This window comes from Urocampus carinirostris, chromosome 1 (assembly GCF_059441175.1).
Source record: "Urocampus carinirostris isolate Australia breed hairy pipefish chromosome 1, RoL_Ucar_1.0, whole genome shotgun sequence".
In the NCBI taxonomy this organism is placed as follows: Eukaryota; Metazoa; Chordata; class Actinopteri; order Syngnathiformes; family Syngnathidae; genus Urocampus; species Urocampus carinirostris.
Window position 1 is genome coordinate 4,826,885 of NC_142349.1, and position 26,037 is coordinate 4,852,921.

At 38.3% G+C, this 26,037-nt stretch overlaps 1 protein-coding gene across 12 annotated transcripts in view; it reads right to left on the reverse strand.

Annotated features, from left to right (window-relative positions):
• The window catches only part of ctnnd2b (catenin (cadherin-associated protein), delta 2b), a 207,011-nt gene that overhangs the window by 144,936 nt on the left and 36,038 nt on the right, over positions 1-26,037 (reverse strand). For all 12 annotated transcript variants that reach the window (XM_088346053.1, XM_088346414.1, XM_088346558.1 and 9 more), the window contains exon 2: positions 13,917-14,053. In XM_088346053.1, coding sequence (XP_088202179.1) covers positions 13,917-14,048 — 132 coding nt within the window. In that variant the 5' untranslated portion in view covers positions 14,049-14,053. The remainder of the gene's footprint in view (positions 1-13,916; positions 14,054-26,037) is intronic.

The following is a 26,037-nucleotide window of genomic DNA, read 5'->3' on the forward strand; positions in this document are numbered from 1 at the left end:
ACAGTGGTACCTCTTTATACTAGCACCTCTAAATACGAGACATTTGGTATACCAGTTTTATCCATCCATCCACTATCTGCACCGCTTATCCTCAGTAGGGCTGCGGGGATGGGGGCAGGGGACACCCTGAACTGGTTGCCAGCCAGTCACAGGGCACAGAGAGGCAGACAACTCACTCGCTCATACACAACTAGGGACAATTTTGACCGGCCAATTAACCTGACATGCGTGTTTTTGGAATGTTGGAGGAAACCAGAGTGCCCAGAGGAAACCCCAAAAAGCACAGGGAGAACATGCAAACTTCACACATTAAGTATTGATCCCATGACCTCAGAACTGTGCTGTGGACGCGCTTACTACTGAGTTGCCGTGCTGCCTATACCAGTTTTATTTGCAACAAAAATCTTGCCCGCTATACAAAGGAAAATTCAGGTCACGAACAGTCCGGGAGGCTACCACTAAACTGTATTGTTTCTTCTAATCGGTTACTAACTAAATACACACGTTGAAACAATCTGGTTTGTGTGCATGCTCATTTGTTTTTTTATATATAGCTTGCGTTTAAAAAGAAAACCTCGGTTATCGGTATTGGTCTCTAGAAATAGGATTATATTGGTTTTCAATAGCCCTGCGGCTGGCAGCAAACCAGTTCAGTGTGTCCCCTGCCCACTGCCTGCAGACAGCTGGGATGGGCTCCAGCTCCCCCGTGACCCTACTGAGGATACGCTGTGCAGATAATGGATCGATGGATGGGTGGTTTTCAGTATCCGTGTGAAAAATCGGTTGCAACCTGCGACCCTAGTTTAAACTAAACTTAGTTCTATTTCATTGTTAACAAATATTATTTGTTACAAATAGAATTGATTGTGAAGTTAGCCCCTAGATGGAGGAAAATCTGTTTTTCTGTCTGTAATATTACAAAATTTAAAACTTCAGTGCAATCTAATTCTAGCAAGGAGTGACATGCTTCACAATTAATATCAAATGAACAATTACACAATTTAGGTGGAAATTACAAATATGTATTTGTAGTTGTTTAATACGACCTATTTGCAGCATGCATTTTTTGCCCAAAGTGTTTTTTTTAATAATGTGTAAACTCTTATTAATGTTTAGTTACCTAAGCCATCAGAATAAATGGGTGGGGCCTGAAATTGATATGAAACAAAGTTAAATTTCAAGTTAATCCCCGCGACCCTACTGAGGATAAGCGGTGCAGCTGATGAGATGAGATGAGATGAGACAAAGTTAAACTGTGGTGGAATCCAAAAAGCAAGATATGTAGCTAAATGTGCTAAATTTCCTTCTTAGTGTGATAAATAATCAAGAATGTCTTAGGATAGATAAATCTAAAATCATATGATGCAACCAGTTAGTCTAAAATGATTCCCTTGCCTGAGAAGACATATTTTGCCATGCCCTCTAGTAGCAAAATCGAATGCTAGTACATCGCACAACACAGGTCAAGTTTAAATTGAATCAATTCATGCAAAAACATCCCTTACCATGATGCAGTAAGCCCGATAATTAGAGCCCATCGCCATCCCAACAGGGGTCGGTTTGTCCTGAGAAGATTGCCGCGCCTCCTACTGAGTCAGTCTAAAAAGCCGGCTTCTTTTTGTATTTGTTTGTGTGACGTGCGCTGCCCATCCCTTCAACCACTCCCAAACCAAATCGTCATGACCGGCCAGCAAATTCATGCAAATTTCTGGTCTGCCAGTGGTTGTATTTGTATTCAAATTGCAATCTGCCAATAATGTTGTTTTTTGAAAACTGAAACGTGAACATGCTCTAAATCTCTAATGCCTGCCTAATCAATTGCCACTGACGTATTATGTTTGCAACATTTTTGCAGTCCAAATGATCTAGTACAGTGTTTCTTAACTGGTGGGTCACGACCCAAACTTGGCTCGCAGACCCGTTTTGGTGCGGTAAAATAGTACCAAGAAACTAAGTAAAGATTACACAAAAAAAGTGATGGCGATAAAGACGTCTGCCTTTTCACAACACAAAAGAACGCTTAAGTTTGTCTACACATTTTGAGCATGGCAAGACATAGACACAAAAAGACTATAGGAGTTTTTTAGTATCTCAAAGACGAAGGGGGACAAAAACGATGCCGGCACATGAGAGCACGAAGCTGTCTACACTGAAGTGTCATTTTGAGACAAAACACCACTCTCTCAAAAATAAACTCTTCAGAAGACAATTTCAAGACCTGAGGACATCGCAAAAGTGGCTTATTACACAATTGAATTGAGTTCTTTTTGAATTTGGCTCAAAAATAGCCACAGAGAAAATGTATTTAGTGTCTCCTAGGCATAAATAACTTAGTTTGTCAAAGAAAAACAATGTTGATTTGAAAAATAAGCAAAAATACATGAACTATCGTACAATCATGCATGGTTTTTTTTTAAATAATCGTAGGTTATGACAATTGTATTTATCTTGCATAACTTGAGGCTCACTCAGAGGGAGCTGCCATGACATCTTGCTGCTAAGGGTACCTCCAAAAACTAAAAACCTTGTAAAACGCTGGGGGAAGAAATAGGCAGTTTGGTCACATTGAGTCTCCGTAGTTTGTATTCTTTCTTATGCTTTGTATCAATTCATTTCGGTTGCACTACTCAATACAGCAACATAAAGTGTTCAAATATTAAATAGTGCCCCTTTAATCAGTCAGTTTGGGTTCAGTGCGGCTTAAGTTTGAAGCAACTGTTGTCCTGGAAATATTGGAACTGCTGTAAAAAAGTCATGATGCTTCATAATTTGATTCTAAATGTAAATCTGAGATCCTGGTGCCGTTTATTATCTTGGGTAGATACACTCTAATAATATCCCCAAAATAGCCCAAAATCTGGTAAAATCCCCGAAATATTTACCTTTAGTTATTCTGTGCCTTGCCAAAAATTTTTTTCTCTATTTTTGCATTATATATATATATATATATATATATATATATATATATATATTTTATTTTTTTATTTTTTTTACCATTGTATGTGTGTCGGTGCAATTAGCAATTCTAGGTTGTTGGGTGGGAACAAGGAGGGGATTTTAGTTTCTTATTGTACACACAATGCTATTATACAGGACTTTAATAGAAGAATAGAATAGAATTTACGAGCTGGTAGGAGTTGCAATGTGTTGCCTGAGAATTACTTTATAAATAATTTTTGATTAAATGATTGATTTAAAAAAAGGAAGGAAGTTCAAACCCTTTTACTATGTGATTTCTTGATGTTATGAGATCTATTAATTTGAATGTGAATATCACATTGACAGCTGTTGTATGTGTGTATGTATTTTTTCATGTGTGACGTTATGGTATTCGTGCATCTAAACTGAAGTAAGTTGGTTTGACGTAAATACGTGACGGCGATTACAGCTTGTAAACAAACAACGGCAGTAAGTACAGAATGTAAAACAGCGACACAATTAGAATTTGTTAATGAACTGGTCGGAGAATCAAGGGCTTGTCAACTGACTGGGTAAGTTACGGTGCTAAGGATTGATCTTGTTATTCAGAAAGACAGACTGAGAGTAGCAGCCACTCTCTTAAATGGACAACTAGGCCATCATTATAGCAATTAGTACAAAAATGTACAAAAGGTGATGTTTTGACAAGTAAAAGAAAAAAATATGTGTATGTCGATTGTAGATGTATCCCATTCCATTCAAAATTCACTCAAGTAAAAGTACTGTTACTTCAAAATAATATTACCCAAGTAGAAGTTAAATTAGTCATCCCAAGTTGAACTTGAGTAAAAGTGAAAAAAATACTTAACTGTCGCAAAGTCATATTTATTGTTTTTTTTAAAAACAACCAATCAGACCATGAAACTATCAAAGCCCATCCAATTAACAAAAAAAATACATTTAATTTAAAAGTCGATTAAAATAATCAATGTAAATTCAAGTGCTTTAATAAACAATAAAACAAAAATAGTATCAATCAAATAAATAAATTAAGCACATATGGCACCAAGTAGCACATTTATAGCCCCAATACTTACCTTAACAGGCTCTGCAGGCAGAACAATAAGCTAGCCCAGGACCTCAACGAAGGAGACATTGCATATTGTAGCTGGTGTTTCGCACCCTTTTTGAGGGGAACATGCTTTTGACATGAGGCCAGGGGTGCTCCGCTTTTTTTGTCTTTTCATTGTGGGTATTGCTAAGCAAAATTTTGTTCTGTTTCCTCCGTAAACAACTTTTTCCCCGCTGAAGTTGAATATGAATGAATGAATGAGTGCCGTGTCAGTATAAATGCGCCTTAGCGGAGACAGACAGACGTGTACTTACGTGGAGGGTATTTATTAAGTAACGAAGTAACGACTTCAATATTGCCTAACGTAGTGGAGTAAAAGTACATTTTTTTTCACCACAAATTTAGTCAAGCAAAAGTAAAAGTTTAGGGATTTAAAAATACTCATTACACCTCAACTTATACATCTTCCCCGTATCCATGTGTTTTGATCATTTCAAATAGTGAATGCGGTATAATTTTTTTGTACAGGAAAATAAAAAGAAAACTTGTATTTTTTTCCCTAGACCAATCTCGTATTGCCCATTTTGGCTTTAATCCGGATCGTATCGGTCACTGGTAGCAGACGACAACATCATCATAGATTGCTAATACTGTTGTGGTAAACTAGCAAGCGTTATCCTCAATGAAGCATTTATTTTTCTCTTGTATAGCTCTGCCTTTATCACTATAATGCTGACAGCGAGATAATTTTCAGCCACATGAGGAAAGTACTGAAAGAGTATAAGAAGACACTGGTAACTGATATCCTGACATCTTTGTTGCAAAGAAGGGGTTTCAAAACTCTGTCAGATTTTGAAATTGATTATCTCGGAAACTATTAAGGATATAAACACAAATCTGGTAAGTTTAGAAAGCTTGTAATTTCATTTTTTACATGGAATGTTCAACGAGGTTCAATGTGAGCACCATTGGTGACACATCAAGCCAATTGTGAAATTCTGGCCAAATGTGTCCCAGCATTGCATTGTAAATAGTTGCAACAGCTTCTGTAATTCGAGGCTTTCAGCTCTTTGACATATCTTGAAATAGGAAGCACGTACACCAATCCGTTCACACATCCCCCTAAAAGATCACATGGTGAGAGGTCTGAAAATCTGCGTGGTCAGAACATAAGATCGTGATCATTCTGCCCAGGCAATGTATTCCTTCTATCTGGCAGTTTTATGTTCAGAAACGGTCTAACCCTGCAGCTCTATTGTAGTGGCGCCCCAACCTTTTGGAAAACAGTCGCCAGACTATTTCTTACTCAATGTATCCATTAACTGAATTTCCAGCATGTTGAGGTACATCTCATTATTGACTGTAGCTGTTTCAAAGAAGAATGGTCGTTAGACAGTCTTCTTTGACATATACTAAAACAATAAAGCATGAATAAAAATAAGCTATTGCAACTATTGACAATACAATGCTGGAAAGTATTTGACTATAGACTTGATGTGTGTCATGTGACCAATGGTGTTCATATTGAATATATTTGAACATTCGGTGTAAAAATTTAGACTAAACGTTTTCTGAATTTTCCAGATTTGTTTTTATATCATGAATAGTTTGCGGGATATTCAATGTAAAAATATGCCCAAGACTTTTGGAACACATTTTGACAGTAAAACAATCAGATGAGGTTTGCGAATTCCTGTACTGCCATGTATCACAAGCAACACTAAATTTACTGCAATTGGGAAAAGAATTAAGAATGATGTTGGAAGAATTATTTATGTTGTCTGTTTGGTAAATTAAACAAATTTGTTCACACAAATTATCTTTGTTTTTATTCTACAGCCTGTTGCTCTGAAGAAATAGGTTGTGCTTGTAAGGTTTATTATTGCGTCATAAGGGTAATTGCAACCAGCAATACAAGGATAAATTGGCTGAGGTTGACAGGTATGTCAATTTGATGCAAAAATGTCAAAAATTGTGAAGGTTGATGCTGCCAGAGCCATTGCTTTTAAGCTCGTAAAATATTTTGTTCACTGTGTCAATGACAAAGTTTTCCCTGTGGCAAATGGGAAAAAAGCCAACAGAGAGGTGTACCAAAATGGCGAGCAGGGTGTGATATTGCTGCGATATTGGATAAAGAAGAGGAAAACTTCATAGCAGCAAGGGGGAGGACAGATTCAGGGAGATTTAGTGTTCTGCTGATCCCAGAGCTACTTAAATGTTCATCCCAACCAGACAGATTTGTCTTGTTTTCAGAGTACCGTGCTTGTAGAGCAATGTTTTAATTCCTTCCCTTTATCACCCCCGACCCCCTCCGCCTTGTTCAACAATGCTAGAACTGGATTTGGATGGAAATCATTGCGAATTGAAGGCAAATATTCATCCTCTGTTCAGTAGTGACCAAGATATCACATTGACAGTAGCTTATTGTTCCTGGAATTGGCAAGTCCTTGAAAATATCTTCATGTAAAAAATAATATGGACTAGCAGAAAATTTTATTTTTTGTTCATTTGACAATCTCTAGATATTTTGTTGAATAATAATATAGGGTTTTTTATCCTTAAAGAAAAGAGAAAGCTTAATAATCTGATGAGGGTGATGGAAGATATTGTTGCCTATTTTACTAGAAGAAAACAGTTTGTGCTACTTAGCACCTCCTACTGGTAAAAAAGAGACTTCAGTCATTATGAAAAAAAATTAAAGGATTTAAATAATAACCAAGAATACCTCAACTATCATACAAACATTTATTTTTTAAAATACAAATTTATTGAGAAATTTGCTTTTATTTTACATAACATGATGCTCACATAAAGGAAGTTGACATAACTGTCGACCATCTTGCTGCTACAGTTACCCAAAAGCCTCAAACAGGCCTGGCAAAAAAATGAGAAGTAAAATGGTCACTTTGAGTGTTCATAGTTTGTATTCTTTTGGGCATTCGTTTAACGTTGCACTATATCATACAACAACATATAGTGGCCCAATAATACACACTGTGCCTTTAAAATTACTAAAATTATTTGGAATATTTCATATTACACTACTTTTTTCATATAGAATTTCCTTTCATTGCTTAGTGTGAGGTGCTGAATAAATCAAAAATGTCTAGTCATTCATTATTTAAACTTCGTTTTGAGACAAAATTCCATGAAATAGTCATAAATCAAAGCAATAAATGTAATGATTTTCATATTCCAGTTAAGGGCCGCACTGATTCTCTTTTTTTCATTGCTGGAAATGAAATAATCATGATGTTGCATTAGACGAAGACTCATCAAATATAAACACACACATGTTTTTCTTTGCAATGTCAACCATCAGTTATGTTTACTGCAACTTGCTTGACTTTTTTACTCACCTGGATTATTGGATTCAACTAGGCACAATAATTAGACCATATTTTAAACCTAATTTTTCATGACAGCATTAAAAGCCCACAAGTTGCAAAAGAATCTGGAACAAAATAATTTACCTGAAATTTGATGTACTCTGGGTTGATCCAAATACTAATAGACCTTCTAAACAACCAGCGACAAAGGAAGAGTAGACACTCGAGTTGAAATTCATTAAATGACATTTCCTCCTCACGGCCTTCACTCCATAATGGATTTTTCAAATCTGTTATACCCTTCATTTTAAAACCATTTTCTCAGATAAATTAAATACTGGAAGAAACTTTGAAGAGCATTATATTTGTTTGTAATGAGGTACACCTTCTGCTGAACTAAATGTGATTAGTCATTACAAATACATAAATCATGACAGTACCGGGAGCAAAATGCTTGTTGAGTGTACATATTAGTTTTACCCGTTTTATTTTATTGTCTGATGCTGAGATTACAATTCATGCGTTTGCTACCTGCTGTCTCAATTACTGGAATTTACTATTCTCCGGTCTCTCGATGTCTAGCATTGAAAGTTTGCACCTACTACAAAATGCTGCAGCGAGGTTTTGAACTAGGAGAAGAAAGTTGAAATAAATTAAATTATTTTAGTCTCCTTGTCAGTTTAAGATGTGATTTTCAGGTTCTGTTGGTAACATACCAAAAATTACATGAGCGTGACCCCTCATATCGTTTTGCTTTAGTTGCCCCCTATGTTCCTGCTCGGAGGCTTTGTCCTAAAAAGGCTGGTCTATTTATGAGTCCAAGAGCCAAGAAGAAATCTGCAGGTTGTCCGTTCAGGCCTCAGTGCAATAGAATGCTTTGCCCTCTGAAATACGATCTGGAGCCTCAGTGGAAGTGTTTGAACTGATGCTAAAGACACACTTATTCTGTAGCGCATGAGTGATGTTGACCTCAAACTCTTGGCTTGGCTTTCTTGTCCTTGAGGGAGAGGGCTGGTTGTTGCACTGTACATGCATTTTTAGCTATCATATTGGCACTTAGACCTGATCTACGCCATCATCTAGAACAGGGGTCGGCAAAATGTTTGGATTTGGATTCACCATAAATTTTAAGACAAAATGCAGATGGCACGGGGAGAGACAGGAGGGAGTGTTGTGCTCTCTGCATAGTTCACCCATCCCTACCATTCACCCAATCAAATTTCTTTAAGTGGACTGCTGGCGTTTTAGCGTATTTACAGTTAGTTCTGTGGAATTTCATGTGCTCTTCTGGCGTTTTAGCGTTTTTACAGTTAGTTCTGTGGAATTTCATCATAAGGTGTTGCAACAGTCAACACGGATTATTCAATGAGCTTCCATATAAAGCATTCCTTAGTGATGTACAGCCAAAACAAGTTTTTTTTTGGTGTGACGCCTGGACTGTAAACTTTAGTTAATTAATATACTGGACAGTAACGTCATCAATCTCAGCGTAGGTTCAGATTCGCGTGCACTACAATAGGCTTTGCTTAAACAAATTTGAAATGACATGGAGAAGATTTTGCATGGAATCAATTTTGTCTACAAGCCATATTTACTCATGGGTTCTGAACGCCTGATCTAGAACCTACTCAATCGGTCAGAAAACTGTTTTTCCTTATGTTCAATGTTGAAGATGTCCGTGTATTCTTTGTTGATGCCTTTGCAACATCTGTTGCAGCCTGCTCACCCTGGAAGGAGGATGGCCTCATGTATGTAACCTTATCAATATTTCTTCATTTTCCTCATTCTGAGTTTTATTTTTCTTTGCCCTCAAGTAGGTCCTAGACCAGGGGAAAGTGTAATAGTTGTCTGTGTAGCCCTTTGAGACTTGTTGTGATTAAGGGCTATACAAACTAACATGACAGGATTTGACTAATTAGTTCTGCACCGGCAAATACCAAAAGAGTACATTTCATTTGATCCATCCAACCTTTCATACATCCATCCACCCAACTGTACTTCTTTTAATCCTGCCGTCTGTCCGTCCGTTCGCACACTCAAACCACATTGAACGCTTTAAGGAGTACCAGACCCTTTCGCAGCGGCTCAATTGTTGACATGTATGCTCAACCGTATCTACAGTGAGGCTTTCGCGCGTGCTCAGACCCATTCTTGTAGCTAATATGGATTGTTTATCTGCAAACTTTCTGTTTTTACCCTTGTCTTATCAATTTGATATTTAAACCCTGCATTAAAATTGAGTTGACCAGAGAATATAAAAAATGGACAGATGTTGAGAAGAAGATTCTGCTTTTGATTAGCAGCTGTGATGCACGTAACTTCAAATAATTGTTAAAAGGGTGCTAATTATTTGATAACTTGAAAGCCTGGTCCACATTGGTGGCGTTCAACAAGCTAATAATTCTGTTGTGAGTATTTGTTGATGAGTAAGTCAAAACTAAGTTGCATTTTTAGCAAGCGAAAGTCTTTTAACGACCGTAGTGACATTTGTGTCCCTGGTGTCCCCCTGTGCCCTACCTCTTTAAAATATACTCATATAAAACATCACAGCTGCACATTAAAAGGAAAGTGTGTGTTTTTTGTGATACTCAAAGTGACCAAAAAGACAATACTGAGAGAAGCCATGAAGAAAAATGACCCAAAGCCATGCACCACTCACAAAGTTCCTGCTGTAGCTATATTCCCGGACTAGCATTAATCAACCCGAGATCATTGAGGAAACCCATCCCAATGTTATTTAACTTCAAGTGAAAAACACAGACGCGCTATTTAAGGCAATACAAGATATAAAGAATTATAAAAACAGCACCTGGGTGTCTTTGCAGTAGTTAAAAGAATATATGAAATTTAACAGTGTAGTTCCAATAATAAAAGTATTTTAACCATTATTTAATCATATGCATTAGTGTTTGTGTGCTATTCTTGTCACTTACCAGTCTGCATGTGTTTCCCCGAGTTAAGTAAACTTGTGGAAATGAGTTCCCTGAATTATAATTATAATTTAACTGTGAGCCTCCAAAAAGAACCCCCTCGAGCTAAGGTACACTTTTTATTCCATTAATTTACCAGTCCGGCCCCTGAGAGAATGTTTTTTCTACCATGTTGCTCCTGAGCTAAAATGAGTTTGACACCCCTGCGCTAAGGGTTTCAGAGGTTGCAGAGGAGACATGTGCAAGCTGCCAAAAACATGGCATAAAAGTTCGAAATAGAGGTCACTCCAATAAACTACCCTAAAAAAAAAAAATAAATAAAAGAAACAAGCTGTAAGAAATGTACGTCCTCGGCAGGGTGTGCAGCGAAACGAAGTGAGTGTAAAAGGCTGTCTGCTGCAAAAGTGATGGCCATTGCCAGCTTGTTAATGGAGGATAGGTTAGGCAACTTCATTCTCACAACACTTGAAGGGTGAAGCTTCTCACTTTCAAGGAAGTGCTGGATATGTTTTTATGTAGTTTTTAATGAAGATATTTTCAGGACTATGTTCAATGATTTTTGGGTGTCTCATAAGGGAGGCTACACATTTGAAAATGTTGCAGTTGGTTGATGTTGTACCTTTTCACTGTGGTGGGCCGCCAGGGCCTGCAAACCCTCCCTGCTGGTCTAAAAACATTTTAATTATGTGATTTTAATTACATTTTGTTAGTGAACACTTATTAAGCAAATCCAAATTGTTTGTCAGCTTCCTTTCATTGCTTTTCCCCCTGATCTGTGCGTTCATATTAAAGCATTACACCAATCACATTTCCGCCGTTACTTGTCGGCAGTGTCAGAAATCTACCCGGAGATCTTCACAATCCGCAATGCAGGCCCTAAAAGTATAAAATTAGTGCCAGTTAAGCTGTTGGTTTAGCCAAACAGATTCCAAGTTGGCCAGAGAGCGCCTTCAAGAAGGCGAACGTAAAATGTTTCACAAACTATGATTGGCTAACAGGCGGCAACGGAATGACCACAACTAAAAGGTGAAGAAAATAAAGTATCTCTGTGTCCCTAAATAAAGAAGAAAAAAAAGCATATGCCAAAAATACGACGGGAGAGGCTGGACTTTTAGCATTAGCCTTGTCTACCCTTATTTTGCTGCTATTGTCATTGCACCACTTTTCTTAGCACTATTGTTCTGATGCATTGGTGAATTTTGCCAATTTATTGTGACATACTTTTCTCTTTTTAGTCCATATAAAATGTTTATCCTGGGGTGCCATGTCTAATCTTAAATAACTATTTTCCCTTTGTTGTTATCAATGACAAAAGAATAAAGTTCTATATCTAGTTCTAAAAATGTTTGTCCATCCATCCATCGATCCATCCATTATCTGCACCGCTTATCGTCAGTAGGGTCGCGGGGGTGCTGGATCCCATCCCAGCCATCCTCAACCCCTGGTTGCCAGCCAGTTGCAGGGCACACAGGGACAATTTGCTCGCTCATTCACACCTAGGAACAATTTGGACAGGCCAATTAACCTGACATCCGTGTTTTTCTAAATGTGGGAGGAAACCGGAGTGCCCGGAGGAAACCCACACAAGCACGGGGAGAACATGCAAACTCCACACAGAAGGTTTGATCTCATTACCTCAGAACTGTGCCGCACACGTGCTAATCACTACGCCTCTGTGCTGGCCTGTATTGGTTATAGTTTAGGTAATCTAATGGAAAGTACATTAAATCTGTTACTGTTGATTTATTTCCTTGTATGTCTGTATTATTGTAAGCTGATTTGAAATAATTTCAAATACAAGTGTAATATGATTTTTGGGTGGCAATGTTGGTGATTAGTGGTCCAGCCCATCTGTCCAACATTTGGGCCTAAACTGACATATCTCTAGAGTGGATTAGAACGTCAAAAAATAAACCTTCATTATTGGTATTCACGGGGTTGAGTTTAACAGATTCCTCCGCTTTTAATTTTGGCAAAAGTTTGAGCGGAAATGAATGAATCTTTGCCCAAACAAAATTACATAATGTTTGAAACAAGCTCTTGGCTTTGCTAACAAGTTCATAAGTTCCAGACTCAAAAACCCAGGCTGTAAGGGTCTTGCTATATTCACTGGCATGCGGGGACAAAGAAATAAAGACAACTTCTAAAGGTTTCAAATGTTCTGGAAAAGGAAAGAAATAGATGAAGTACATTAAAACATTATGGTTGAAATACACAAATTCTGCATACAACCTGTGGAAGGAAGCTTGCATTCAATTTCTAGTGAACAATTTCATCAACGTGCAAACAATATTTCTAGGGCTTTTGCCTAAACTTCTGGGTATCATAAATGCATTTGCAGTTATTTTTCTTTCCTAATACAAACATACATATTTTACATATACATATGAACATTACGTTAACGCAGGGGTGTCAAAGTCAAATAAACAGAGACCCAAATAAATGTACAAGCAGTTAACTGAACTAATGAAATGTTGAAAACATTTCAAATGGTACATCGAATCTTGTGAACCAAATTAAACCGACCAGAAACCTAATAATTATATTCCAACAGGATCATTTAAATAAAGGAAAATTTTCTCATTATTCTGTCAGTAACTTTGAATTTTCAACAGGCACAAAACACATACATTGGTACCGTAAGCACTTTTAAATACTAGAATTTTGATATACCAGTTTTATTTGGGAGATTTATTTGCTCCATAAACGATGGAAAATCCAGAATAAGAGCATTCCTAGAGGCTAACACAAGAAACTATTTGTGATTGCTCACTGCTTGTGACCGGTCTTCCTAGTTTGCGCAAGCAAATTTATACAGGCAAAAAAAATCGTGCTGTAGGAGTTGTGTATGTTCATTTAAGGATAAAGTAACTTAAATTTTAAGCGTACAGTAAGTGCTTACGTATCATTAACAGTCTCTCGAACTCATACCTATCAGCGCCAGCCAATTATTAATAATTTCAATTCCTCTAATTAGGCGGTAATAAACCCTACAAACACAACACAGCTCTTATTTACTCACCGCAAGACAGGCTATGTGTGATAATGTGATGATATTAAACTGACCTTCCTTTAGGCTAGTCGGGTATCTGGACTATCACATTTGTGGGTGTGGTTCAATTTTCAGAATGACCAGAAAAAAAGAACGATCATGTGAAGTCTGTTCTTGTTCTAAAAAATGAATGCTATCCCATGCGAGAAATTCCCAAGAATGAAGATCTCCTACAGTGGTGTGTACTATTCCCTTCAGAGAACAGCACGAACAAGCTTTACCAGGGTAGAAATAGAATTGGGAGGCACGGCCAAGCGAGAACACTAGGGTCTCTAGTTTGAGAAATGGGCGCCTTGCTGTTCCCAAACTGGCGTCTTGATTAAATACTGCCCTCAAAACACCAGTGTCAACATCTACAGTAAAGAGGCGACACCAAAATTTTGGCCTTCAAGGCAGAGTGGCAAAAAAGCCATATTTGAGGCTTGCCAACAGGAGGAAGAGATTAATATGGGCAAAAGAATACAGACATCGTACAACTCATTTGATACATTAAAATGTGACTTTTTCAAAGGAAACACAAAGTTGTCTGGGTGACCCCAAACTTTTGAAGTGTAATATACTGTATGTAAGTTGACTTGAAATAAAAATGTGCGGTTTCCTTCTGTTTTTCATACCTGCTCCTTGACAGAGGCCAAGATGGCGGAGGTAGTTTCCGACTCGGATCCATCTCCGTTGGAGGCATTGAGGACGGGGCTTAACATGCTGGCAGCACTGGCAGTGTCAGACAACACTTCAGGCACTGGCATCACTCCTAAAAAACAAAGTGTGACTCTTTCATTATTCCATCTTAGATAGCAAGCTGTGCTTTGCCTAAAAAAGGCATTCTCGCTCTTTCATTCCGCAGACATCATCGACTGGCGTTAACGACGGAGTGATTATGATTGATGATTAGGGGCCAGATGATTGATGTGTTTGGAGAGTTCATTTTAAAAGTTGCTTAGAAATAAACAAAGAAAACATTTGCTGTATTTTCTCCACTAAAAGGCATACCTGATTATAAGATGCACTCCCCAAAAACAGTATTTTATCATAATTCTTACAAAAGGCGCACCAGACTAAAAGGCACATGCAATTGCGACTGTCTCCATTTACCACAAATGTCGTAGGGGCACCATTTACTGTGTTTTGCTTTGGGCAAGTACAGCCTAGCCTGATGGCGCCCCTCTCATTTACGGTAGCAATAGTGTAATGATTGATTTGTCGATAAGTGTCCCTGATTGAAATCGCAAAACTTTGTATGCAACAGGAATCATACTAGTGAGAGCCCCAACACTTAATTACTAGACCACCATTCAGATGACATATTCAAAGACATTAGATTTTATCTCATGATCAAACTATTTTCACGCATATTTTTTTCTGCATTCTGATAGGTTAAACAGCGTCTTTACTTCTTTGCATTGGGTTTAAGATGTATATGTACCTAAATGAGGTTGTATAGCATTTTGTTGAAAGAATTTCTGTTTTCTTTATGTTCTAACATTCATTAATGAGGAAGTGGAAAAACTGTGAAACCTATTAGAATGCATAATAAAATGCACTATGCAAATTAGTGTTTCTGGTACAGTAAAAATTGAGTAAAATTTGTGTGATAATGCTTTTTTGCATGTCATCTGTGCCTCTGGTTGTATAGTGTTGGTGCTCTCAACGCCACTGTTCGAGTTAGAATCCTGTTGCAAACAATGTTTTACACATTTTGTCAGCAATTCAATATTTGCACAAACACAGTGGTACACCGTAAAAATATCCCTTAAAACACAAAACCTGTAATTACTGAATGCATTTTCAATCGTGTTTGCCGTATTGTAAAGAAATATAATGCACAGTAGATTATAAGGCACACTTAAAAAATTCTGGCCAATTTGGAGTTTTAGCTGCACCTTATAGTCTGGAAACAACGGCACATTAGTAATTACGTTTACGTTTTATTTTTACATTGAAAGCATTCCAGGTAAATAGGTTTTCATCGAGTAATGTGAGCACGCGTTTCTAATTTGAAAAGCTTTTCATCCCCGCTTGTATTTTAATTATGTCTCAAAAGATGTCTATTTAACACAGTTATGCAGTAAAGCCATCTGCTAAATTTATTTCATTGCAAAAAAGCAAAAAGCATTCAGGACTTTGCTCTATCAACTTTAAATGATCCACTTTCAGGAACTGGATATATCTGTATACATTGTTGGTTGGATCCCTCAAACACTAGGGTTGTAAGTACAGCCTGGTGTCACCCCTCTCTCTCCATGCCAACAAATGTTTCCACCCAGTCCTGAACCAGTGACCTTTCACGTGATGGCAAACATGCAAACCACTACACCACAGACAAATTATACATAATGTAGCAGCTGATAACTCAATTGTGTATTCTTTCTTTATAGACTGAACCCTAGGAACCAAGTAATGGCAGCCAGACTTGACTTTGAAGAAAGGAAATATATTGTATAATGCTACTGGAAGTACTAAAACGCAGTAGAAGTGCAAAGACAATTTAGAAGGGAGTTTAACCAACACATGTTACCGTCACTCAAATCAGAGATAATTTTAAAGCTAATGGAATTGTCCAGGACATCGACAATAGACGTCACGGAACACCACATACATCAACCAGCTCTACAAAAGAAGAAATGATACTGTAAATGTTTCAACGGAGTCCAAGGATGTCTTTGTTGCAACCTCGTTGTGAAGTAGACATTTCAACATCGCATCATGAAAATGGTCAATGGAGATGAGTTCATGGTCCATAATGCTTGCTGCATTTTCTTGGATGTTGCTGAAACGAATCCAGTAATCTTTTGTTGGCCTTGTCCAAGTACGTGGTCTCCTGAAAGGATTCTTATGGATGTTCTAAATAGTTGCATCAGATTCTAATTGAGATGATGGTAATTTGCAGAGGCGGTATTTCATTAAACTCCCTCCTAAATTGTCTGTGCACTTCTGTTGTACTTTCATACTCGCATTAGCATTTTAGAAAAAAATCCTTTCTTCATGTTTATTGTGAGGCATCTCATCGGTCAAGAAACATGGACAAATTCAGATAAAATTTCTTCTGACCAGCCTTACAGGTAGAAAAGTGTTTTAGCGCTCTTGGTGCTAAAAGTTGAAAGATGGGCTTTCACCAGGAGTGTGTTATATGCGTTCAATTTGTGAATTTTATCTCCAAACCCTGGATTATGATATAGTAGGTGTGTCAGAAGGGCTATCACCCATAGACTCATTAAATGTACAATTGTTTCCTGTGATGCTCCACAACATTAAATCAGTGTATACAGCTGTGGTGAGTAGGTCGTTGTCTCCATTAACCACGTGGCGTCGTAGGGGCACCCTTTCCTGTGGTGTGTCTTGGGCAAGTACAGCCTGGTGGAGCCCACCCCTCTCCAGGCCAACAAATATTTCCATCTGGTCTTAAATTGGGGACCTTTCGAGTGTTAGGCGAATGTGCTAAACACTACATATGCTCAAATCAATTTCATTCAATCTATTGCACCTATTTTATGGACATTAAATCATTATACAAAAATAACAGTCAAAGCGGTTACTCCTCCTTTGAAGCTTTTTCTTTTCCGTACTGCTATTGCTCCGCCATAGTGGTGCTCTTGGCACAAATTCCACATTGCTGTGTGTATCAATTTCCAGAAAATTAATCCAAACTGTACTCAGCTATCAGACTTTGTGGTCATGTTTGCAATAAAATGACAGCACTTTTGCGGACATAAAGAAGCAAATTAGAAGTGAGCGTAAAGAGCAATTTAAAACACTTTAAGTGGAAAGAATAAAATTGCTCTTTTGTTTTCAGCAATTCACTTAATTTTAAATAGTATCAGTAAGTTCTGTTACCAAGACTAATACTTGCTGAGAAAAAAAGTAATGAAAAAGGCTTCTTTATGTTTTTTTGACATTTTTTATCGAGGGTTCAAAATAAATTTTCCGATCACTATTTGGTCTGGATTTGGGTGAGGTGAACACGGCCAAATTCTATTTTTGAACTTAATCGTGTCTAAAATGGACCAGACATGATTAATCCCCAAATCCAATGAGACATTTCTTGAATTCTATTACTGTGTATTGTGGTTTAAGCAAAACAAATTGTGTTAGCTGTCGACTCACTAGCTCACAAAGCTAGCTCAATTCCATCCCCGATAGTTCAACATCCCTGCAGCCCGAGGCAAAATTGGAAATTATTGATCAGCCAAAATTGTTATCACTGACCAAAGTCGCACGCCAATAGTAGGAATAGAGATCAGAACGGACAGCAATACTAATATCACAGTATCCTAACCGCCAGGCAGCTGGGGGCGGTTGATAATTCCCGCAACCTGGCCTAATAATTATATCAACAATTTGTTACTGTGACTAAAAATGGTGTGAAAAGATAAATCCTAATGCCTGATGTATCATTTGTATCCCTAGCTGCTTTGTGGATAAGATCTGGTGCACTCCCCCATCTTTTAATTCCATTTGCGTCATGTAAATGAAAAAAAAAGCACAAAAGACTATTTATTGGTGGTGCGCTTTAAAGAAGTGTAGACAATACGGTTCTCTCTGGTACAAAATAATTCATAATCTATAAACAAAGGAGTCTGGCTCCCGTGTAGACCGGAACTACAAACGTTGCCATCGAGAGACAATACGCAGAGAGAGACAAGGCCGTCCTGTATTAGGGCATGAGTGGGAGGACACAGGCGTCATATGTGCCTTGTAATCCGGATGTGGCGCGGGGCTGGCGTAACGGCTGCATCAACCAGCTTTCCACGCTGATGAAAGACTTGTCATGAGGACTTGACACGAGCACGCAAGCACATACTTATGCAGACGCATGGCTGTCTGTCGGCATGAGACAGCAAGCGCCCAAGGCCCCATCACAGAAAAAGAAACAAGGAAAAAACGAGCTGTAAGCTGCAAAGAGGGACGGCGGCTGAAAGCTGAAAAGTGGAGGCAAGAAAGAGGGCGATCCAACAATGGCTGACGTCTTCTATTATCTTCACTTTCACAGTGATTCATTCCATGCTGTTTTGCCTTCATTTTCTTGTGACATGTTCTGTCTTTGTCATGTCCCCTCCCTCTGCCTCTCCACCTTCTTAGCGCTATACATGAACTTGCCATCCCTATTTCCTTGACCCATTTTCTGTTTCCTCTTCCTTTTCTTTGCGTTTCTGCCTTATTGAAAAGCGTCCAGTGGAGGGTGACAGAAGGGGGATGGCCTCAAAGGTTGCAGGTTATATTTGAGCCTGCAACGCTACGCTGCACCTGAGCCCATTTTCAGAACCTTCCTCTCTTCCTCGAAGATGCTTGGCTGCTCACTGAAAACGATGATTTCATGTACTGTTTTCATATCATCTTCTATTTTTCCTAAGATTTTCATTCTTTTTCGAGTAATATGTCCATTATTATGTTGCTGCTGAAGTCATTGCACTACTAGTCATTGCATTATAATTACGTTGCACTATTCGTATCGTTACAACTTAGTCCAGTCTCCAAGCACAACATTGTAAATCTGTTTGTATATTTATTCTGACAGTCTTTTATCTGTTTTCTTCCTTAAAGTCTTTATTACATTTTTAACCTTGAGCGTCATGTCTAATCTCGTTGCATATAGTGTTTCACCACAATGATTCCAATGTCTTTTTTTTTAAACCTATGTTATAAACTATATAAAAATAAAAACAATATTATTTTTGTTATTCAACAGAAAACAAAAGTAAAAAAAAGAATACAATCTAATACAAATAGTTATCTAAGTCATTTGTGTGCAACGTATGATCATTTGGCCTTGTTTTAGGATTATCTTTTTAATTATACACCAAAAAATGCTGAAAAAAAAATCTAAATTACAATTTTCCCAAAGGTTGTTTTCATTTTACTATAGAGATGTGCTACAAATATAGAAAAATTGGGAACAAATGTTGAATATTTTTTCAAAAAAAGTAAGGAATAAATACAGTAGAAATAGAGCGATTTTGTTTACAATGAACAAAATAATATGGAAACAAGTGATTGCTTTCTCTATCTCTATATCATTACTGCACATAATCACCTAGCTGAAAACAGCAAGCTGAGAGAGAGAGTGAGAAAGAGAGAGAGAGAGAGAGAGAAAGACAAAGAGAGAGAGAGAAAGAGAGAGAAAGAGAGAGAGAGAGAGAGAGAAGAGAAAAAAGAGAGAGAGAGAAGAGAAAAAGAGAGAGAGAAGAGAAAAAGAGAGAGAGAAAAGAAACAGAGAGAGAGAGAGAGAGAGAGAGAGAGAGAGAGAGAGAGAGAGAGAGAGAGAGAGAGAGAGAGAGAGAGAGAGAGAGAGAGAGAGAGAGAGAGAGAGAGAGAGAGAGAGAGAGCAAAAGCGACAGAGGACTAGAAAATAGCACCTGCAAAACACCACTTTCAACATCTACAGATGCTGGCCTTCAAGGCAGTGTGGCAAAGAAAAATCCATATGTGAGACTGGCCAACAGAAACAAAAGAGATTCATATGGGCAAAATAACACATACATAAATAAATCCAAAATATGACACAAATTTTTCTCAATGACCCTACATTTTTGAACGGTAGTGTAAATGTAAGGAATATATTTGTAATTTAGAGTCATGTAGTGTGTTCCTTAGGGATTTGATGAGAAAACAATGAAGCGAGGATATGAACTATGAAACCAGACAGGGAAAACAGCCAAATATAGGTCAATTCAGCCAACCATATCCAAACCCTTCCTGCAACTGACCAGTACAAAGCAGCTTTTCCCGATAACAGCCTCCACAACTAGGTTATGGAGGCCAACACTGAGACAAGAATGTGAATATGGATTATGGCTAACGGCTTTATCTTGCTGAAGTGTAAGCTTGTATCTATTTTTGTCTATATTTCAGTATTGTAATGTAGGGGTATTTAAAACTGCATTTCAAAGGCGTAATCTCCCATATGGCAACAATCCTGTAAAAGCATCGCCCCATGCCTTGATTGACATGATTGACAGAGGAAGGCCGTGCTTAATCTTTTGACCGATTAAGCTCATCAGCGTGGTGTAAAACTAGCAAAGGCAGATTTCATCATCGCAGAGCAGCAGCAGATCATAAGAAAATCCGAGTGGCCATGTTATCTTGCTGCAGTGCTTGTTACTTCTATGCACGAACGCATCTCTATAATACGGCACATTTCTGGGTGTGAAAGTGTGCATTCCTTTTGAGATGGCTTTCTTTTGTGTTTTTCTGAAAGTCCCTTGTCTCCTCATTAAAATGTGCTGCAGTGTTTTGGCTTCACCAGTCATCTGTCCCTTTGCCGACTGCCTGCACCCGAGAATTGCCTTTCAAATTAACGGAATTAATGCTGTGTGTATCTTAGTATTCATCTGTGTCAACCTGAGTCAATCTGATACTGTGGTTTATTGTCCATTCCACCCCAATAACTGCTAGATCAGCCATGTTAAACCAATGGAAAGTGGGTCCAGTCTCTGCCCAATAGATGGTTTAATCCAGCTGCCATGGATTTTTGAGTGTGTCAAAAAAAAGAAGTGAGTCTCTGGGTCAGATATGGGCAAACTACGGCCCGTGGGCCAAATATGGCCCGTTGGTCTTTTTAATCCGGACCGCCAAACATCTCCCAGTTATATCAAAAAATATACCGGCAAACCTTGTTCATTTACTTTCCCCTGTAATGCCCACATTTCTTCAATAGATGGCGTGCTTGAGTATTTGCCCCCTTTTCTTCGCACTTAAGCTTTTCCCAGAAGAAGCACTCTCCTTCTCGGTTTCCGCGGTAAAGCTTTCTCCCTTCTGAAAACAAAGTCGACAGTGAGTGCCGAATGCTTGATTGCTGTTGAGATTGTCAAGATTGTTCTGTTATTAGTGTCAATAAATTTGTTCAGACCAAAAAAAAATTTGCTCCCTATATTATTGAATTTGAGAAGACAGACATAACAAAATTGTGAATATGCTTGATTGCTGTTAAGATTGTCGAGAGGGGTTTAAAGTTTGTTCAAAACTCACATTGTCATATTGAAATATAATATTGTGAATGTGCTTAATTGCTGTTGAGATTGTCATGATTGTTTTCTGTTATTAGTGTCAATAAATTTGCTCAAACCATGTTTAAAACAGAATGGACAACAAAATATTTATTTAAAAAAGTCCGATCAAAGGCTGTATGCTTGATATGTCAAGAAAGTGTCGCAGTTTTTAAGGAGTACAATATTAGCCGTCACTTTGCTACGAAGCATTCCAATTATGCCAGCAAGCTGTCGGCGCAAGAACGGGGAGCTACAGCTGAGAGAATGGCAGCCAATGTACTGTCCTAGCAAAATTTTTTTCACCGACAAACTGCGCTTTAGGAGTCAACTACCAAGGCAAGCTTTTTGCTGGCATTCAAATTAGCAGCAGCTAGCAAGCCTTTCTCCGAAGGTGAGTTTTTGAAAGACTGCATGGTGGAGACTGCAGGGGTTCTGTGTCCGGAAAGTCGAGGCAATTTCGAAAAAAAATCAGTTTGTCACATCAGACTGTGACTCGCCGTGTGGAACTAATTGATGAACATATAGCTAGCCAGCTAAACAAAAAGGCAGAGTTCTTTCAGTTATATTTACTTGCACTGGATGAAAGTAATGACATGAAAGACACAGCGCAGCTCCTAATTTTTATCCGAGGAATAAATGACAGCTTTGAGATAACGGAGGAGTTTTTCACCATGGAGTCCCTGAAGGGAACAACGCTGGGAGAGGACTTATATGACAAGGTGTCTGCTGCAGTCGAGAAATATAAACTACCTTGGAGTAAACTTGCCAATGTCATGACGGATGGATCACCAAATTTAACAGGAAAAAACGTTGGGCTGCTGAGACGAATCCAGGATTAAGTAAAAGAGGAAAACCCTTAACAGGATGTTATTTTCCTTCACTGTATCATCCATCAGGAATCACTTTGTAAGTCTGTATTACAGCTTAGTCATGTTGCAAATCCAGTAGTAAAACTTGTGAACTTTATACGCACAAGGGGACTCCAGCATCGTCAGTTCCTGGAGGAAATTGATGCGGATCATCAGGACTTACTTTTCCACTCTCGTGTCCGGTGGTTAAGTTTAAGTGTTAAGTGTTTCAACGCATTTGGTACCTGAAAGAGGAGATTGGCGCATTTTTAGAGTTCAATGAGAAATCTGACGAATTTCCTGAGCTACGAGACCAGAACTGGCTTTGTGATTTTGCGTTTGCTGTGGATCTTTTCACACTTGAATGAGCTGAATGTGAAACTGCAGGGGAAAGATCAGTTTGTGCACGACATGTACAAACATGTTACAGCGTTCAAATCTAAGCTCATTTTATTCTCCAGACAAGTTGTGAACACATCTTTAACTCATTTCGCCACACTTGACACTCGGAAAGAGGCAACGTGAAATGCAAAGAAATACAGCAAATCACTGGATGACCTGCACAGAGAATTCAGTCGCCGGTTTTCTGATTTTGAAAACATTGATGAGTCACTTCAGCTTGTGTCTTGTCCCTTCTCACAAGACCCGTAACAGTACCACATGAGGTGCAATTGTAACTGATCGATCTTCAGTCTGACGCCACCTTGAGGGAAAAGTTCAACACTCTTAAACTTAACGACTTTTATGCTTCACTGAACAAAGCCACCTTTCCAAACCTACGGAGGACGGCACAGAAGATGCTGGCCTTGTTTGGCTCGACCTATGTATGTGAGCAGACATTCAGTGTTATGAACATGAACAAAGCCCGTCACAGATCCAGGATAACTGACCAACACCTCGGATCTATCCTGAGAATCGCCACAACAAAACCTACTCTGGACTTTGGTGCACTGACAAAACAGGGAGATCCCTGGCCAATATCATTTTCCAGGGCACAGTCCAAGAGGGTAGAATGAGAGGATGGCAAAAAGAACTGGGCCAACAGCATTAAGGAATGGAGAGGTGCTTTGTCATGACCAAAAACAGGCCAGGAACCGTCAACAGTGGAGAAGCTGTCCAGAGTTGCGTCCTCATTTGGTGCCATGACAATCCATGCGAATATGGGTCCCTGAACTGTGAAATACAATTCTGCCTGCTTCCTAGCACTGTCTAGCATAGCCTGGGCTACGTATGTGAGTTTGACCTCACTAGCAATTGCAGTAGTAGTAGTGGGCGGCAGTAGCTCAGGAGGAAGAGCGATTGTTTTAGGATTAAGGGATCCCAGTTCGAATCCCGGCTTGTCCGTGTTACATGTCGAAGTGTCCTTGGGTAAGACACTGAACCCCCATTACCCCCATTAAGCAGGTTAGCGCCTTACCTGCACAGATCACGGCCGCTATTGGGAAATGTGAAGCACAATGTAAAGGGCTTTGGGAAGTCATTGACTTGAAAAGCGCTATATAAATTCAGATCATCATAAAAATTACTCAGGTATTGTGACATACTGAATAGTGTACAGTCCTTTACCTTATTCCTATTAAACCACTATATGATACGTCCTCAAAAATATTTGCCTGCTAACTAGCACTGTCTAGTGTAGCTTTGGTTGCAAATGTGAGTTTGACCCTCCTTGCAATTGCATTATGAATATTGATTAGTCGTGTAGTTCTGTACCGCGATAGGATAAGTACTAATAATATGGTTTTGCCTGTTAACTAAAAATGTCAAGCACAGCTTTGGCTATGTATGTGAGTTTGACCCTCCTGGCAATTGCATCATTAATATCAACAATGTATGGTGGCATACTGGAATACTGTGTAGTACTGTACTCCGTTCCTAATAATCTATTTCTGGATAAGTCCTTTTCATTCAATTATGCCTGTTAGCCATCACTGTGTAGCATATCTTTGAATACATATGGGAGTTTCACCTGCATAGAAAATGCATGGTGGATATTAATTTAGTGTATTGACATATACTGTATTGTGTAGTACTCCATTCCTAATGAAAAACTTTAAAATAAATTATTTTTGTACAATTTTGTGAAATAATTGTGAATAAATAAGAACAATGCAATCTCTCATACCTAAAATGAAATCGTTAAAGAAGTGCTTATTAGTGCACCCACCGACATGATTTTGCTTGATTCAACGTGCCAGGGATTTGTGCATGGGTAAATGATAATATCATTTCATGGTTAAGTTGTTAAAAGTTTTTTGTTTGAGTGTTCTGAAAATAATCTCCGCAAAGGCTAAAATAAACATCCAAGAGTGGAAATCATCTAGATATTTTCCTGTGATGCATACTGCATGTGCTATTTTAATTAGTGTTGCGCTGAAAATCACATAAATATGTACATTTTATATATTTTATATGTCTTTTATGTGTATATATATATATATATATATATATATATATATATATATATATATATATATATATATATATATATATATACATATATAAAACACAGCCCTCATTATATTAAGCTTCCTTATTTTCAGTATATGTAACCCTCTCTGAGATATACATATGCTGTAATATGCTGAATCCCAGTTTTGCGACATGATTTCTTGCATATTTTGGTCGTATTTGCAGACTCGTGGTTGTGGTCCCAGTGATAAAGATGTTATTGTAAGCTACTTTTTTTCTGTAAGTAAAACAGATAATTGTTTGCTTCTACATGGAACTAAAACAGAAATAAATCCTAAAGTTAATTTCCACTTCTGCTCTTTCTGCACATTTCGCTTAATCTTCCACTCTGTCTTTGTCAAACACATCCACACACACTCGGTCTTTCCACTGCAAGCTTAAGATTCATTACTAAATTCAGAACCTCGCATATTTTGTCATATTACACCCAGCTTTGCTCGTTCTTTATCACCTCCTTCCATGCAAATCAGCGTATCCAATCTGGAATGACAACCAGCCTTAAACTCTTGTAATGTCTTCAATCACATCTTGAAATTATGAGTGTGCAAAATTGTAACTGTGCACGGTTCATTTTTATAACGATTGCATTACTGATTTAGACCCATTACATCAATTGCATGACAATATTTAGTTGCTTGCAAACATACCTGCAAGCACAGATGGTGGATTAGAAAATAAACATAAGTAATTCTATGTTTAAATACAAATATATTAAAACAATGGACAGTCCCTATACACAGGATTTAATGGTTTTTAGGTGTAACTTTGACTGGTCAATAACAATGTCTCGCTGCACTGAAAGCTAAACAAAATAACCCAACACATGTGGTGGGGTGGCAGCACGGCGGCGCAGTGGTTAGCGCTTCTGCGGCACAGTTCATGTCATGGGAACCTCCTGCGTGGGTTTAAATCCAGCTCCAGACTTCCTGTGCGGAGTTTGTATGTTCTCCCCGTGCTTGTGTGGGTTTCATCCGGGCACTCCGGTTTCCTCCCACATTCCAAAAACATACATTTCAGGTGAATTGGCCGGTCCAAATTGTCCCTAGGTGGGAATGAGCGTGTGCCCTGCGATTGGCTGGCAACCAGTTCAGGGTGTCCCCTGCCCACTGCCCGGAGATGGCTGGGATGGGCTCCAGCCCCCCCGCGACCCTAATGAGGATAAGCGGTATGGCTAATAAGATGAGATGAGATGTGGTGGGGTCTCTTTTCTGGTTAAGCATGGGCAGATTTACAAAAAAAAAAACACATACATTTTATTCATTATTTGTTTGCAAGAAAGTGATGTATAAATTGTGGCATAGAAAACATGTTTTCTTGTGTTACCTTAACTTAAAAATGAAGTATACGCTCTGCTCCTTTTGAAAGTAAAAGCATCAAGTCAAGTCAAGTCATTTTTATTTGTATAGCCCTTAATCATAAAGAGTCTCAAAGGG